This window comes from Symsagittifera roscoffensis, chromosome 7 (assembly GCF_963678635.1).
Source record: "Symsagittifera roscoffensis chromosome 7, txSymRosc1.1, whole genome shotgun sequence".
NCBI lineage: Eukaryota > Metazoa > Xenacoelomorpha > Acoela > Convolutidae > Symsagittifera > Symsagittifera roscoffensis.
In genome coordinates this window covers 37121473-37134321 of record NC_087068.1, presented here as the reverse complement: position 1 = coordinate 37134321, position 12849 = coordinate 37121473, and the positions used below count along the sequence as shown (strand labels likewise).

Below are 12849 nucleotides of genomic sequence, written 5' to 3'. Positions count from 1 at the left end.
ATCGCTAATACCCGGTTGCAAGACACTTGCTCTCGCAAGTGTAATCACCTAGCAACGAGTTGTTTGGACCGAAAAGCCGGTCTCAAATGAAATTTGCATAATTTCGGTTTCAGACTGATATTCTGCGGGAGTTACACGTTAATGGAGGATACATTGTACTCATTAATTTTTCTGCCTTTATCAAATTGATACATTTCAAACGCTAAAAACTTTGATACATTTCAACTTATCGCAAGTGCAATATTTTTTTGATTTTCCGCTCAAATCATCAATTTTTAGACGGTATGAAAAAATTCCTACAATTGCTCAAAATTCCAGTTTTAAAAAAATCAAAAGAATTGTCTTGTTGTGAATGATTGAACCAATCGTGTGGGCGCTTTTCGCGACCTTTCCAATTTTGCTGTTCGATGGTGGAAATTGATTTCCTTTTAACAATAGAAATTCACTTAACTTAAAAAGAAACCACAAATCAAACCGCGAAAAATCAAAACAAAAAAATCAGGAAGACCTTTATAAGAGTCTTCACTACGTTCATTACTCTTAATCACAAACACAAGCCACAAAAAATAACAAACACAAGCCACAAATAAGGCAGAGAACAGATTCTATGAAATTTTCAATGCTACAGATCGTGATTATAGCAAAAGAGCCAAATAAGAGAAGAATTTTAATGAACACTTTTATTTGCGAGTTAGGTTAGAAAAAAAAAGTTCGTACAAATGCACTGCTCGCAAACTCGCTTGTGTAAATACAGACTAATGAAAAACTACATTTGTTTTTTTTCTAATTTGGTAAGATAAGGTGTGCAAACATTTTTGACCAAGGACAGTCATTTACTTCAGGAAATATACCATGAACTCGTTAACACGTCCCGAACCCAATTAGAGCGTACAAGGTAACTTAATTTCGGGGACTGATAAACCAGCAGAAGGACCGAATAGAAGCTTACAACCAACCAAGAGCCTTTGATCGGTTCAAAGAAGCTGTGAATGATTTGTGAGTTTCTTTAAGATTTTAAACACTGAACTGTGTAATTATATCATACTTTTGTTTTTGATACATAGTTATGACAATTATATCTTCCCCAAATATTTGATGCGCTAATTCACATTACGATGGTTACCAACTACTCTTTTGTCACTAGCAAGACCAAATGCACTTAAAATCGGGAACTAGACTTTTTCAACAGGTTAAATGGGTAATCTGATAATTAAATTCCATTTTTTAGTATTACAAGTCGATCCCATTTTTAAACTTAGAAAGAATCAAAACTCAAACCGCGAAACATTAAAAATGCCCGAATAAATCAAAACTTTTTCCTGAAAAAAAATACACAAAAATCAACAAGACCTAGAAGAGAGTACTCGCTACGTTCATTACGCTCAAAAAAACTAAGATCCAAAAAAAGCCATGGCTTTACCTTTTTCTCGGCCACTAGACAGCATGCGGCCTGTACTACATCTGCTGCGTGTGCGGCATTGTGGTAGGGATTGTTGTGGTAGGAGGCCTGGATGAGCTGGAATGTCTGGTGGAGGGAGACTAGGGACAGGTCAAACTCGTCCACCAGTCCGAACACATCGCACAACTTCAGACCGACGTCCTTCAACACTCCCTCTGCAACATAACGTCTCAAATACTACCATGCCATTCACCATTCATAATAATGGGAGAGCAACTTTTACTCTCCTATTCAAAACATTTAATCTCTTATCGATAAATGTCTTGATGTATTATATTAGTAAACGGAAAAGGGCCCTTCAAGGAACTGACTAATTGAAAAAATATATATTTTAAGTGCCATAGATAAAAATAAGTCAAAATTCCCATAATTTAATAACAATTAATAATACTAACAACTTCTTTTTAAAAATCAGTCATACCACACGATACTGATACAGTCGTATTATACGATCCCGATAAGCATGGAAAATATAAAAACATTCAAGCAAAAAATTCTAATTAATTGCCTTGGACTTGAATTTTAGGTGGCCTCAGGCTCAATGCAATTTTTAGAAATACCAATTAAAAACAGAAGCACCAGGAGCTTTCAACCGTTTCCACTGCCAATTAAAATTTCGTTACTAATATTGCATTGTGGTAGGTCCATATTACGAAGCAAAAAGTTCGAAGCAAATTCATGCTGTCCATATTACGAAACAAAAAGTTTAATTGATCAAACATAACCATTTAAGGATTTGGAACATAAGCACATACTCTGGTGTTAGTGTGTCGAATCACGTGTTACTCTACTCCTGATTTATCACTATGATTACAACGAATTCTTGAATAATTATTTACACAGAGGCGAAGCTGAGCTTAGCACCACTTGCGATACAAATATGAATGAATATGATTAAAATCAAACGGAAAAAAACTTCAAAAAACCCTTTTTGTCAATAAAAACTGCAACAAAAGCCAAAAGAAGCCGGAGCGAAATTGCCTGCACCATTAGAAACTCTACAAAGAGCTTTGGGAATTCTTTTAAGAAGCCAAGTTTTCAAAAAATGTTTTCTGCGGAACTAAGTAGACAAAAAATGCAGATAGACAATCTAAATTAGCCAAAATTTTCTATTTGCAAAAAAAAAACAGGTCTCAACTGGAATCGAACTCCCGAACTTTGTCGTCTCAAGCATGGGAGTTACAGCAACTTGGAATAAAGCTGAATCATCGAGCTACGGGAATTAAGCCGACAAAAATAAACGGACGGACGAAAAAGCACAAAAACTCTAGTTTGCTAAAAAAGAGCCCCAAAGTGCCAAACGAAAATACCAAGCAGAAACTCAAGCCGAAAAAATCAAAAAAATTCTAAAAATATAAAAATGTTAAGTCCCTTTTACCCTCAGAACACACACGCGCAAAAGTTTTATTTGCGGTCTTAACGACTCAATAAGAGGCTACTAAGTCAATATTAATTAAGTCGAAGAATATGAAGCCGATAAATAGACAAAAAAAATAATTTAACAAAAACGAGCTGGTAAAATTACAACCAACGCGAAAAGCAAATATCGATTCGACCAGATTTTCAAAATGATAAAAACAACTGCAGTATAAATTGTTTACAGCTTAAATACAATTGATACATTTCAAACGCTAAAAACTTTGATACATTTCAACTTATCGCAAGTGCAATATTTTTTTGATTTTCCGCTCAAATCATCAATTTTTAGACGGTATGAAAAAATTCCTACAATTGCTCAAAATTCCAGTTTTAAAAAAATCAAAAGAATTGTCTTGTTGTGAATGATTGAACCAATCGTGTGGGCGCTTTTCGTGACCTTTCCAATTTTGCTGTTCGATGGTGGAAATTGATTTCCTTTTAACAATAGAAATTCACTTAACTTAAAAAGAAACCACAAATCAAACCGCGAAAAATCAAAACAAAAAAATCAGGAAGACCTTTATAAGAGTCTTCACTACGTTCATTACTCTTAATCACAAACACAAGCCACAAAAAATAACAAACACAAGCCACAAATAAGGCAGAGAACAGATTCTATGAAATTTTCAATGCTACAGATCGTGATTATAGCAAAAGAGCCAAATAAGAGAAGAATTTTAATGAACACTTTTATTTGCGAGTTAGGTTAGAAAAAAAAAGTTCGTACAAATGCACTGCTCGCAAACTCGCTTGTGTAAATACAGACTAATGAAAAACTACATTTGTTTTTTTTCTAATTTGGTAAGATAAGGTGTGCAAACATTTTTGACCAAGGACAGTCATTTACTTCAGGAAATATACCATGAACTCGTTAACACGTCCCGAACCCAATTAGAGCGTACAAGGTAACTTAATTTCGGGGACTGATAAACCAGCAGAAGGACCGAATAGAAGCTTACAACCAACCAAGAGCCTTTGATCGGTTCAAAGAAGCTGTGAATGATTTGTGAGTTTCTTTAAGATTTTAAACACTGAACTGTGTAATTATATCATACTTTTGTTTTTGATACATAGTTATGACAATTATATCTTCCCCAAATATTTGATGCGCTAATTCACATTACGATGGTTACCAACTACTCTTTTGTCACTAGCAAGACCAAATGCACTTAAAATCGGGAACTAGACTTTTTCAACAGGTTAAATGGGTAATCTGATAATTAAATTCCATTTTTTAGTATTACAAGTCGATCCCATTTTTAAACTTAGAAAGAATCAAAACTCAAACCGCGAAACATTAAAAATGCTCAAACCGCGAAACATAAAAAGACCGACGTCCTTCAACACTCCCTCTGCAACATAACGTCTCAAATACTACCATGCCATTCACCATTCATAATAATGGGAGAGCAACTTTTACTCTCCTATTCAAAACATTTAATCTCTTATCGATAAATGTCTTGATGTATTATATTAGTAAACGGAAAAGGGCCCTTCAAGGAACTGACTAATTGAAAAAATATATATTTTAAGTGCCATAGATAAAAATAAGTCAAAATTCCCATAATTTAATAACAATTAATAATACTAACAACTTCTTTTTAAAAATCAGTCATACCACACGATACTGATACAGTCGTATTATACGATCCCGATAAGCATGGAAAATATAAAAACATTCAAGCAAAAAATTCTAATTAATTGCCTTGGACTTGAATTTTAGGTGGCCTCAGGCTCAATGCGATTTTTAGAAATACCAATTAAAAACAGAAGCACCAGGAGCTTTCAACCGTTTCCACTGCCAATTAAAATTTCGTTACTAATATTGCATTGTGGTAGGTCCATATTACGAAGCAAAAAGTTCGAAGCAAATTCATGCTGTCCATATTACGAAACAAAAAGTTTAATTGATCAAACATAACCATTTAAGGATTTGGAACATAAGCACATACTCTGGTGTTAGTGTGTCGAATCACGTGTTACTCTACTCCTGATTTATCACTATGATTACAACGAATTCTTGAATAATTATTTACACAGAGGCGAAGCTGAGCTTAGCACCACTTGCGATACAAATATGAATGAATATGATTAAAATCAAACGGAAAAAAACTTCAAAAAACCCTTTTTGTCAATAAAAACTGCAACAAAAGCCAAAAGAAGCCGGAGCGAAATTGCCTGCACCATTAGAAACTCTACAAAGAGCTTTGGGAATTCTTTTAAGAAGCCAAGTTTTCAAAAAATGTTTTCTGCGGAACTAAGTAGACAAAAAATGCAGATAGACAATCTAAATTAGCCAAAATTTTCTATTTGCAAAAAAAAAACAGGTCTCAACTGGAATCGAACTCCCGAACTTTGTCGTCTCAAGCATGGGAGTTACAGCAACTTGGAATAAAGCTGAATCATCGAGCTACGGGAATTAAGCCGACAAAAATAAACGGACGGACGAAAAAGCACAAAAACTCTAGTTTGCTAAAAAAGAGCCCCAAAGTGCCAAACGAAAATACCAAGCAGAAACTCAAGCCGAAAAAATCAAAAAAATTCTAAAAATATAAAAATGTTAAGTCCCTTTTACCCTCAGAACACACACGCGCAAAAGTTTTATTTGCGGTCTTAACGACTCAATAAGAGGCTACTAAGTCAATATTAATTAAGTCGAAGAATATGAAGCCGATAAATAGACAAAAAAAATAATTTAACAAAAACGAGCTGGTAAAATTACAACCAACGCGAAAAGCAAATATCGATTCGACCAGATTTTCAAAATGATAAAAACAACTGCAGTATAAATTGTTTACAGCTTAAATAAATAATTTCTGATGTGGCAACGACAAAACATAACCAGACAAATATTAGGCCGAAATTAAAAAAAAACTGGTCCTGGTCAGATTCGAACACAGGACATTTGCCGTACCAGGCATATTCGTTAGCACCAGGCTAAGCGAGCAAGAGACAATACAAAGTTTGAATTCAATATGAAGCAAGGAACATCAGGAGTCAAACTTGTTTACGGGAAAAAGTCTAGTACCCGATTGTAATACCCTTGCTTATCGCAAGGATAATTATGTATGTATATCTAACGTGCCTCGTTTGCAAGTCACTCTCAACAAGTTCTTGCATCTCATACAGGGGCCATTCTCCAATTTTCTTGAGAGGGTGGGGGAATTTTCAAACAAAATTTCGACTTTTGTTTTTTTTTCGTTGAGCGCTTCCCCTAAAAATTTGTATATTTTGGCACCGAAAACTTCTTCAGAAAAACTTCAGTTGATTGGCCCAAAATTAATGTCGTAAAATATAACTAAAAATCATTTTGAGTGGTGGGGGTGCAATCCGTGAGAATATTAGAGCCCTCTAGAATTCATAAGAGGCTGATAATAGTTGAAGACGCCAAAAATGCTGGTGATATTGAAGTCAAATATGACTGATTTTTTTCTAGACAAAGATGCAACCGAGCTTTGTAACACTTGCGATAACACTTTGCAACACTAAAGATAAAACCGAGCTTTGCAACGCTAGCGGACAGAAACTGGAAATATGCCATTTTAAGGTGAAAAGCTCGGAAAAAACTTCACAAGTTGTCTCCAATTATATTCAAATTGAGCATGAATTATCAAAAAATATATTGAGTGCCGTTAAATAAGAAATCGAAATCAGTTACTGAGCGACAAACAAGCCAAAAAAAATTGCTACTCGCCCGTTGAGCCGAAAACAAAATATCAGGGATACCTTTGACCTTCAAGCAACGCAAAGTAAAGTCGATATACCATAACCCGATCCCACTTAAGCGAAAAAAAAACAACAAAGCAACTGAACAAAATCAGAATGAGTGAACTACATTCAAATAGAATTAAAATTGCTCCATGCAAAAGAAAACGATTCTTCGAACAGAAAAGCCATGCTTCAAAAAAAAAGCCTACAAAGAATAAGTAGACAAACTAAACAAAGCCAATCGAAGATTGGAAAAGAGTAATGAACGCAAGTAAACATAAGAAACATTTTCTTGAAAAAATCTCTACGTTCGAAATTCAAAGAAAAAATAGATGCTCTTTGAGCTCTTCGAATTTCTAGAGCAATTTATGATTGGCGCTTTTTAGATAAAATGATTCCAACCAGAGAAAACTGGATCAAAAGGTAACGTTTTTATTCCGCTGGAAATCTAAAAATTAAATTCCATTTTCGAAACTAGAAATCAGTCACGAATTTTTGCGCCATTTGCACGTTTAAGTTTGGAGAGAACTATTTACGTCACTTTCAGCAGGTCAATTGCAATTGACCTCAAAAATTCATAAATACCTAAGTGCATTCATAAAGGCATCAATATGTATGAATGCACATCTGTAGTTATTACAGACTTTCAAGACTTTTCCTGAAAAAAAAAATCAGCAAGACCTATATATAAGAGTCTTCACTACTTTCATTAATCTCAAAAAAAAGCTTCAATTTCAGGATATCGAAGAATACCAAAGTCTGGTCGGGACTCGTACCGAGAACTTTGTTTCGAAGGCACGTGCTTTACCTTAAGACAAAGTGAAAAAGGGCCTCTGAGATGCAAGGCCTTTTCAAACAGAAAGATCAATTTCTTACAATTTTGCAAGACATGTTGTCTACGGGAAAAAACCTAGTTACCAATTACAAACACACTTGCTCTCGAAACTTTTGAACTTGATTTTTCACAGGCTTTCATTTCAGCAATTTAATACAGAGGCGAAGCTAGTGTGCATAAAGTTCAATAAGAAAATTAGAAATAAGCCTCGAATTAGGAAAAATTTAGCTTCATCTCGGTTTCGAACCTGCGACCTAAAGATTATGAGTCTCACACACTAACCACTCAGCTACGTACACTTAACAGGCAACAAACACTAGCCACAAATAAAGCAGAGAACAGATATGCCATTTCCAATGCTACAGTGAAATTTCCAAATAAATAAAAACATTTCTCTTTGCGAACTAGCTTGGAAAAAAAGAAGATTGGTAATAATACACTAAGCTGATCGATAGTGTAAATAAGGCGCTAAGATAGATCGTAAGTATAATTTTCTTAAACTTTTTTTTATAGCATCGCGATTTAAAGAAACAAATTGAGTTGTGCGTGGCGTGCGGCAAGCAGAAGCATCAGTGTAATAGAAGAACATAGCCAATGAAAAGTTCATGTTTCTTTGCGCTATTTTCTCTTTCTTATGTCGACAGCGTGATTTGACTCCTTTAAGCGTAAATGAAATGAATTGTGCCAAATTAGGACTCAAAAGTCAAACCCTGAAATCAAATTTTTTTTAAAAATAAAAAGTCAGCACGACCTATATAAGTGATTTTTCCTTTTGTTCAGTAAAATTTAAACTGCTTCATCGGATACATGATTGGATGAAGCTTCAAAATTTGTTTGAATTCTGGTAAGAGTGAGGTTCGAACCTAATTCCATGTTTTATTGACATAAACTATGACACAAATTGACATGAACTATGGCATAAATCTTTCAGTGGTCGGAGCCACAAACAGAACTAGTTTAAACAAGATACAGGTTAAAAATTACTCACGGGCAGAAGACTCCTCCAATTTGAGAACGTCAAATTCCCATTTAAGGATTGTTTTGTTCAGGTAACACTAAAACAACACATCAAATCAAAACGCAATCACAGGACAGTTCGTTTCTTAAAACTCTGCTGCATCACGTTTCAGCCTCAAAAACATAGCATAGCCAACAGACAGTTGGAAAAGTTTCAATGAACTGAAGGAGGCGAAAAAAAAACGAGTTTTAGACAGTTGAATTTTTAGAAACATTTCAACTTTCAAGGAAAAACATATCACTTAAGTGATCATTGATTTTCAAGAAACTTTTAAGAATGAAACATGTATGACCAAACAAACGCAGTTTGAGAAAATTGGATCAACGCATGTTTTTTATTCCGCTAGGATTTTTGAAAATTGAAACCCATTTTTGAAAAAGAAATCATTCACGTTTTTCACGCCATTTGCACTTTAGTGGAGAGTGTAATTTGCCCTCTTGTCAGAAAATGAACTACAAAAAAAACCTTGATCAAACTGCGAAAAATCAAATTTTAGCGTGAGCTCGACTTTTTGCTTTAAAAAACGGGGAAAAAACGCGACCTAAACAAAAGCGTTCAATTCGTTCATTGATACTTAACTAGACTAGAGAAATCAAGATTATCATCGTAAACAAGGAAACATGGTCTCCGAGTCAAGGAATTTGCACTTCATCCTCGATACAAAACTTGTTATACGAAACTTTGAGCGCTTGAAAGCAAAATTAGCAAAATTGCATAACACAAAAGATTCGCTCACAAAATGAGCCAACATGTTACGAAGAATGAGACTGACCTCTTGCTGGCTAAAGTAGAACTGGTCTATGAGTGGGTAGTGCTTCATGGCGTGCAGCTGCATCATGTGTGCCTCCCTCGCAGGTCCAGTAGGCGTCAGGGTGCAGATGGAGGCATGTGTGGCCCCACACGAACTAGCACAGTCCTCCACCGCATACCTACATTCAAACGTAATTGGTCCACCAGTTTATAATGAAACTTTCAACATGAATAAGAAGAAATTCACTAAAACATCCAGTTTTGACATAACGCGGACACGATATAGCACTGCTGGTTGAACATTAAACATTATGTACTAACTTAGCCAAAAATGATTGCATTTCACAACATACATGGATTGTGTCTCCAGTGCAGTTAGTGCTGTGAGGGGGTCGGGGAAGTCTTCTCCAGGAAAGTGGGGCACTAGACGCCCCGTGTAGCTAGTCCCTGTCGGAGACCCACGGGTAGTTGAGGCAGCGTGAGATTTGTCGTCCACCTCATCTTGTTTTTGCAACACGTTTATTGCTAAAAGAAGTACAAATGATTGATCTTCAGAAGCCAATCATTCAACCCAAAACACTATTCATGCTAGTTCCTGATTTCACTTTCACTCATTTGATTTTTTAGAATTATTCTTTTCTCAAAATGTTCATCTCTCAGTGGTCTACCGATAAAGTGTTCCTATCAAGCGTCAACTTGAAGAATTGGTTCGTTGTTGTGTAATAGTTTTTACGCTCTTTTTCTAGGCTGTGTGCGATATTAAAAACAGACCAGACTGCTGGTATCAGGGCGAAGCCTTGAATGTTCCGACTGCGTTTTAAGGTTTATGGAGCAGTAATAACATTAAAAAGTTAAATGTAACAAAAACGAAAGTAAAAAAATAATTTTCTAAAATTTGAATTTTTTTTGAAAGTCAACACCCCACACGCCATATAAAGTACAAAAGGATAGATTTCGCTCCTTTTAACAAATCAATTATGGCAAACAAGCTTCTTTCAACCAATTTGGAACGATTTCTAAGACGGATTAAACCGCCGCTTATGCGTTAGTAGCACGAAATACATCAAGCGTTAATTTTCCCGAATTCGCAATCTTTCAACCCTTTAAAGTTCACGAAAAATGATCACAGCTAAAATATCTTTCTAAATTTGAGCTCAAAACAACAATATCTTTCGAATGATATTCAAAAATTCTATCAGAAATTGATAGTTAAAAAGTCGAAATTTGTCTGGAGAAAAAACCACCCCGAGCACCCGAGCACCAATATTCCGTCACTTTCTTCGAAAGTCGAAACAATAAATTTAATAATTTTGCAGCTCGATTCAAATTTTCGAGACAAAATGTGTTCGGCCAATCAGATAATTCAGTGAAGTCAAAAATGCCTGCTTACTGGTCTGTTTACAGAGACAGCACACCAAGTAAACAGGCCTTTATTGAGAGGCCTGTTTACAGACAGCACACCACGTAATCGGTAACCTTAGTCTTGCATGAAGTCGCCGTAAAACCTGAGTAGTTCGCGATATTACTTCAAACAAAAATTGATCCGGTCAATTTCCACGTGAAAAGACAATCTGTTCAGATATCAATCAAATCGATAAGACAGTGTCTAATGGTTCAATCTAACACAGTTTATTCCTGAGACAGAAGCCTAGACTTTTAAAAATAGAACAAGTTGTGCAACAAGTTGCACTCCAAAAGGTTCCAGTAACCTACTTTCAAGAAGAACTGTCTTCAACGAGAAAGATCTTTCAATTAGAGTCACAATAAAAAGAATAGAAAAACATTACTTTTCAAAACTAATACTTCAAACTGGATTTCATACATAGGGTAAATGTCTACGGTACAATCAAGGACTGTCTTGTACAGGCACAAATTCTAGACTATATTGGTGATTAACACATTGGAATGATGACCAGAGCTAATGATTCCTTACTTGCATCTCTACCTTAAGTAGATGACCAATAATCGAAACAATTATCCATCCGATTCCAGTTCTTCTAAATGCAGACGACCTTAATGTACTTGGGTAGATTGCAATTTAATCTCCCTTGCATAAGCCTGTCTTCAAAAAACCTTCAATCCCTTTGATTCCAGGAAAACTATTCATCAGTCAGTTAAAATGAACATTTTATTGACTCTTATCCGCATAGGATTTTCCCTAAACCTAGTCTTAAAGTCGCCTAGGGTGCTTTAAAATGACGAATGCACGCTAGTTAAATCAGAAGACAAGACATTAAGAAGACTAAATAACTTTGAACTCCTTTGATTGGTTACAAGTTGCTGAAAAACTAGGCATGCGTCATGCAAATCGGATACATTTTTAGCTATTTCCCTGTTTGCACCTTTACTTTTTACCTAGTAACGAACTCCCCCTCCCAACTTTTACACGTTTGCAAGGGTGCCCACTGCACCTCAAAAGGTGAGAAGTAGTTAAAGATATCCCCCAGAATATTTCAACTTAAACGGCGAGAACAATTGTCTTGTCTTTGTCATGCTTCGGAAAAAATTTTTTCTTAGCAGCTGTTGTCTTATTTTTCGGACACTGTAAGAATGATACTGAATGAATTGGTCACTATTAATCCGACCGAACAGAAGTTCTCAAGCCATCGGGCGAACATTACCGGACAGTTAATTCGCTTCAAAACAACCATTAAATTTCGTTTGAATTCCTTTTGCTCCCAAATCTGAAAAAAAAGAGCGGAAAAAATTCAACCTTATGAATTTTTAAAACAGGTATTGATACACAGAGTCAAAAAGGAGGTTCGCACTACTTGCGATATAACATAAAAATAGTAGAGCAAGCTAGCATACAGAACAGAAAACACTTCAGTACAAAAAAATTTATAAAAAAAAACAACTTCAAAATGTTGTCTGGAATCATGTACTATATGCGGAAAACACGTACACAACCACAACTGACGGCAATTAATAAAAACTGAAAAAATAACAAGCGGCAACTGAGCTGACGAAACTTAAATTTCCCATTGAACTGAAAATATAATTGTTGTAAAGAAAAACTTTGAACTATAAATTCTATTCTAAAAATTTTCGCACTTTGTGCGATCCGAAATGAAGCATGAAACTTATGCTTCCTTTGGTTAAGGTCACTAAGCCGATACAATATAAGCCGCAATCATTTAAATCGAATAAACTTTTTAAGCGAAAAAAACAGCAAAAAATAGGAAGTCAAGGCTAGTAAAATTTAAAATTGCAGGAGTCATTCAAAACACTGAAAGCAACTACATTCAGGGGCGGATTTAGAATTTTCTCGAGGGGGGCAGATTTTCAAAAATTTTTCGAAAATTTGACTCCCTTTTTTTTAGGTTGACAAAATTGATTTTCCGAGCTCTCTTAAAGCACTAAAAAGACGTTGTTTTGGTAATTTTCTGCGCCGCAGTCAAATTTTTGAAAAAACAGGCCAAAAAGCCGTTTTAGGGACTTTTTGGAAAAATTGACAAAAAAATCGCGGTATTTTGGCGCGCGCTCTCCTTCAAAGTTAGTATATATTGGCGCCATAGGCGCCTTTAGAAAAATTTTAGGGTCGGTCGGTCAAAAATGGATTGCTTAAAAAGTACCAAAGGGGAGAGGGCGTCACCCCCCCCCCCCCCCCCCAAATCCGCCCCTGACTACATTGAAAATTGTGGACAAAAAAATCAATTC

The 12849-nt window shown here is 35.5% G+C and overlaps 2 protein-coding genes across 5 annotated transcripts in view; both read right to left on the bottom strand.

Moving 5' to 3' along the window:
- LOC134850967 (ADP-ribosylation factor-like protein 5B) overlaps window positions 1-12849 on the bottom strand; it is a 448774-nt gene that overhangs the window by 289027 nt on the left and 146898 nt on the right. The gene's annotated exons all lie outside the window — the stretch shown is intronic.
- The window catches only part of LOC134852151 (uncharacterized), a 34223-nt gene that overhangs the window by 15078 nt on the left and 6296 nt on the right, over window positions 1-12849 (bottom strand). For all 4 annotated transcript variants that reach the window (XM_063868453.1, XM_063868452.1, XM_063868454.1 and 1 more), the window contains exons 2-5: window positions 9543-9714; window positions 9212-9368; window positions 8410-8476; window positions 1421-1614 (exon numbers count right to left, since the gene is read on the bottom strand). In XM_063868453.1, the coding sequence (XP_063724523.1) occupies window positions 1421-1614; window positions 8410-8476; window positions 9212-9368; window positions 9543-9714 (590 nt within the window). The remainder of the gene's footprint in view (window positions 1-1420; window positions 1615-8409; window positions 8477-9211; window positions 9369-9542; window positions 9715-12849) is intronic.